We start from the raw sequence: 5,341 nt of genomic DNA on the forward strand, positions 1-5,341 counted from the left end.
GGTTAGTCCAACACAGAGCAGCTCCACTCCTCTGTCTCCCAGGTCATTGTAGCTGAGGTCCAGTTCTCTCAGGGGGGAGTTTGGTGTCTGCAGAGCTGAGGTCAGAGTCTCACAGGATTTATATGTGAGTTTACAGCCAGCTAGTCTGGAGAGAGGAGATATGTCGATACACTGTTAAATATGCAAAGATTTAAGAATAATGAGATGCATTAAGACAATAACAGAAGGACATGATTAGACTATGTTAAAAACATACTAACTCAGTCATGATATTTAACCTTAGATTCATATATTGATCACAATGCATGTATGTTTCTGCATATTTACGAAGATGTTCAAAGAATGTTAAAAACATAATTACTACAAATATATAAACTATATAAAGACATTGGATACTGAAGATATTTAACTCACACTAGTGTCTGTATGTTGCAGAGTGGACTGGTTAGTCCAACACAGAGCAGCTCCACTCCTCGGTCTTCCAGGTCATTGTTGCTGAGGTCCAGTTCTCTCAGGGGGGAGTTTGGTGTCTGCAGAGCTGAGGCCAGAGTCTCACAGAATTTATATGCCAGTTTACAGCCAGTTAGTCTGGAGAGAGGAGATAATCTGTTAGATATAAAAATTCTTCATTATAATGATACTGTAAACATCAACAAAATAACAGAACTTACAGTGCTCTCTTGCAGGTTTTCACTACCGGAAGCAACCTCTGATAACCTTTCTCTGTTGTGTTGTATGTCTTCAGGTCAAACTCCTCCAGCACCTCCTCTGACATCAGTAACAGGTAGGCCAGGGCTGAACATTGGTCAGGTTTTAGCTCTGTTTCTGAAAGAGTTCCTGATCGCAGGGAGGTCTGCATGTTTTCAACTAGAGAGTTGGCACCAAGTTCATTCAGACAGTGGAACAAGTTGATGATCCTTTCTGGTGAGGATTCCTGGTTGATCTTGTCTGAAAGGTACCTGACTGTCCTCTCGACTGTTTCCTCATTGGTCTGTGTTGTACTTCCTGTCTGTGTCAGAAGGCCTCTTAACAGATTCTGATTGGACGCCAGTGAGAGACCCAGAAGGAAGCGGAGGAACAGGTCCAGGTGTCCATTCTCACTCTTCAAGGCCTGGTCCACTGCGCTCCTGTGTAAGTCAGACAACTGGATTGACTCCTTCTCTTCATCATCACTAGTGGGGGAGAAAACATTTTCCTTCTTGTCCAGACATGATTCTAAAGCATGCACTGCTGCTAGAAACTCCTGAATGCTCAGATGCAGAAAGCTGTAGACCTTGTCTTGGTACAGCCCAGATTCTTCTTTAAAGATCTCTGTACACAATGCTGAGTACTCTGATGCCTCTGTGACATCAAGGCCACACTCTCTCAGGTCCTCCTCATAGAACATCAGGTTGCCCTTCTGCAGCTGTTGGAAAGCCAGCTTTGCCAGTTTCAGGATCATCTCTTTGTCTGACTGAGACAGTTCCTTTGGGTTTGTCTCTGTGGCTTTGTTGTACTTCTTGTTCTTCACAATGATTTGGATGAGCATGAAGTGTGAGTACATCTGGGTCAGAGTTTTGGGGACTTCATATTTCTCTGCCACTTTCAGTATCATCTCAAGGACAGTGGCTGATATCCAACAGAAGACTGGCATGTGGCACATGATGTGGAGGCTCCTTGATGTCTTCATGTGTTTGATGATTCCTTTGGCCAGATTCTGATCTGTGACTTTCTTCCTGAAATACTCCTCCTTCTGTGGATCATTGAAACCTCGTACCTCTGTCACCTGGTCAACACACTCAGGAGGGATCTGATTGGCTGCTGCAGGCCGTGTGGTTATCCAGAGGAGAGCAGAGGGAAGCAGATTCCCCTCAATGAGGTTTGTCAGCAGCATGTCCACTGAGGTTGGCTTCGCGACATCACAGCACTTCTCATTGTTTTTGAAGTCTAGAGGAAGTCGACACTCATCCAGACCATCAAAAATGAAAACAGTTTTGGTTTCACCATCTTCAATGCTGTCAATCTCTTTCAGCTCTGGGAAGTAATAGGAAAGAAGTTGCATCAGACTGTATTGGTCCTTTTTCAGGTTCAGATCACGGAAAGGAAGAGGAAACATGAAATGAACGTCCTGATTTGCTTTTCCCTCTGCCCAGTCAAGGATGACTTTCTGCACAGAGACTGTTTTTCCAATGCCAGCGATTCCTTTGGTCAGCACAGTTCTGATAGGTTTGTCTTGTCCAGGTAAAGGCTTGAAGATGTCATTGCATTTGATTGGTGTCTCTTGTGTGGTTTGTTTCTTGGATGCCATCTCTATCTGTCTAACCTCATGTTCATTATTGAGCCCTCCACTTCCACCCTCTGTGATGTAGAGCTCTGTGTAGATGTCCTTGAACAGACTTTGGTTTCCATGGTGTCCAATTCCTTCAGATATGTGTTGATACTTGTGTTTCAGTTTAGCCTTAATGTCTTGTTGGACTGTCAGCAGAGTTTGACCTGTAGGAAAACAATGAGAGTTGGGACTCATAAGTTTGTTTGTGTGTTTTATAAGGTCCTTTGTACCGTTCTTTGTAATATTGTATGAAACACAGTCTTACTTCTTCTGTCCAGAAGGTTGTGTGTGATCTTTAATGCATCCTCACTGTCCAAACTCTCCACTTCCTTATTGTCATCTGGTAATGGTTCCTGGCTGAAAGCAGGTGGCTGATCACTCTTCATTGATAGCAGGCTGGTTGTAGGTGACTCCGCTCTGGGCTTCTGGACACTGAACAAAACAGGGAGACAGATCACCTCATCAATATCACATCAATTCCTCATCTACTTCATTTTAACAACTGTATAGTGGAACTTCTAGCAGTCCTGAAGTTGCTTTATAAAGCTAAAGTCTGCATTTGGTCATTAGATTTTAGGACTTCAATGAACTTGGCAACACTTTTCTCAAAAATGTGTTTTATATCTTTAAGAGAACTGTACATTTTACAATTCATCTCTTACCTCTCGGAACTGGTGTCTTGATTCACTTCAGAGGCAGTGGTCTCCTCCTCTCTCTCCCCAGAGAGACTCATTTTAGAGGCAGTGGTATCCTCTCTCCCCCCAGAGAGACTCATTTTAGAGGCAGTGGTCTCCTCCTCTCTCTCCCCAGAGAGACTCATTTTTGAGGCAGTGGTCTCCTCCTCTCTCTCCCCAGAGAGACTCATTTTAGACGCAGTGGTCTTCTCCTCTCTCTCCCCAGAGAGACTCATTTTAGAGGCAGTGGTCTCCTCCTCTCTCTCCCCAGAGAGACTCATTTTAGAGGCAGCGGTCCCCTCCTCTCTCTCCCCAGAGAGACTCATTTTAGAGGCAATGGTCCCCTCCTCTCTCTCCCCAGAGATCCTCATTTTAGAGGCAGTGGTCTCCTCCTCTCTCTCCCCAGAGAGACTAATTTTAGAGGCAGTGGTCTCCTCCTCTCTCTCACCAGAGAGACTCATTTTAGAGGCAGTGGTCTCCTTCTCTCTCTCCCCAGAGAGACTTATTTTCGATGTAAATCACAGCTTACTCAGCTACAATAAGAAATAGCCAAACCGTACATTTTTCTGAGCATTGTTAGTACCACCCAGCATAAGCAGAGAACATGTCTAACTGACTGGCTGGTACGCTGGGCGAGATAAGCAGACCTTTATACCCTGATAAGACAACAATAAATGTTCTGTAATCATTAACCCTAGAGGCATGTAGGGAGATTAACCAAAGGTATGGCCTCTGCAGAGTTAGAAACATCAGCTACTACAGAGTAAAAGAACATTAATAAAGTCAAACAATCATCAGAAAATGCTCAGTCCACTTTCTATAATCTGCCATGTCTTTACCTACTCCTCCATTCAGATTGTTACTGACAAACTAAGACTTGCTATAAGATGTTTCTTATGTGGTGGAAAATTTTTCCAATGTGATTGTCTGTATGTTTCCATAGAATAGGCGATGTTATAGACCCTGTCAGAGTGTCAGTCTAACCCTAACTCATGTATCATTAACCAGACCTCTTCATTTTATGTAAATACAACACCTGGATTTATTACTCTGGTGTAAGAGTCACGGTTCCAAGCCAAAGTTCCACCCCATTGGCCAGCAGTTCCCCTTAAAGCAAACTTGTCTGCACTGCCACGCCCACAGCTGAAGCCAGTCTGTTTGTTAACTTCCTGGAGGAGTGGGAGTTCCCTGGCAGAAGGCCCAGCTCCCTAGCCTGTCTGCTTGTGACATCATGCCACTCCTTGTCATACACTAATGTGTGACCAATTCAGGAAACCAGGCGTATGTCGATAGTCATGACTTCACTGGAGAGCCTTTAATCAAAATGCGTTTTTGGGCAGAAATTCCTTCTGGAACATGTGAACTTTCATGTTCCTTAGTAACAAACTTGTATGCCATCTGTAAATACGGGTAAAATTGTTAAATTACGAGCCTTGTTGTTAAAGCCACAGAAAAAGGTTGCAACCTTCCCACTAGCCATGATTGGCTTAGATAATGAGTGGGCAGGATATACCGAGAGAGGAGTTCGGATTGGTCTGCAAGATACTGTAGTAGGCTTCTGTCTATTTGAGCTGGTCAATCTGTGTTGGTAATCTGGTCGAACGATGCTTTTGAAAAAATGCATTGTTTAGTGTAGCTGCATAAATGTGGATCTCCACTTTCTGGAGGATCAAGTTTTGAAATCCGTGGAATTAGAGGATGATAGCTAAAGAGATGGAGGAAACACCTGTCTCTGGATTACATCTTCAAACTAAGGGCAACCGTGGCACGGCATTCCTGACAGGGTCCATACACGATGATGTATTCAGGAAAGATAGTTTAGCGTTAGCTAGCTACATTTTCAGATATTACACGTTTCTAATTTGGACAGAAAGTGATTTAATTTCAAGCTAAAGTGTAATGTTAGCTAGCTAGCTAACGTTAGCTGGCTGGCTCCCTAGCCAACGTTATTATTCGTTTCCCAGAGCCGTATGCTTTTCTAGTTAGAGCTCGTTAGCTAATGTTACAATATGTGTGTACAATATGGCCGGTGTCAGTGGACGTCTGCAAAAAAGCGTAATGAAATTGTTTCCAGCAGAGCTGGTTAGGCTCCCCTCTGTGTTGATCTCTGCTCTCCATCCTGCTGTCTGGTGAACTGAAGGGAGAGTCGAGTTACCATGTATTTTACTGATACACCTCCTCCCTGTAGGAACCACCCTATGACGCATGTGGCTGCCACTTCTCCCGTTTGCAGTCATTATTGACAGTCTGTTTGTTTTGAGGTGTGTGTGTGTGTGTGTGTGTGTGTGTGTGTGTGTGTGTGTGTGTGTGTGTGTGTGTGTGTGTGTGTGTGTGTGTGTGTGTGTGTGTGTGTGTGTGT

General features: G+C 43.9%; 1 protein-coding gene across 1 annotated transcript; it reads right to left on the minus strand.

The window, feature by feature from the left end:
• Positions 1 to 6: 6 nt before the first annotated feature.
• On the minus strand, positions 7 to 3,577 carry LOC129841981 (protein NLRC3-like; the record flags this gene model as incomplete). Its single annotated transcript, XM_055910351.1, has 5 exons — positions 2,971 to 3,577; positions 2,574 to 2,740; positions 672 to 2,472; positions 415 to 588; positions 7 to 145 (listed from the first exon to the last, which is right to left on the minus strand). Coding segments are annotated over exons 1-5 (2,754 nt in total), but the record flags the coding sequence as incomplete, so codon positions are not given.
• Positions 3,578 to 5,341: the final 1,764 nt, after the last annotated feature.

The sequence above is a fragment of the Salvelinus fontinalis genome, unplaced genomic scaffold (genome assembly GCF_029448725.1).
Source record: "Salvelinus fontinalis isolate EN_2023a unplaced genomic scaffold, ASM2944872v1 scaffold_0005, whole genome shotgun sequence".
NCBI lineage: Eukaryota > Metazoa > Chordata > Actinopteri > Salmoniformes > Salmonidae > Salvelinus > Salvelinus fontinalis.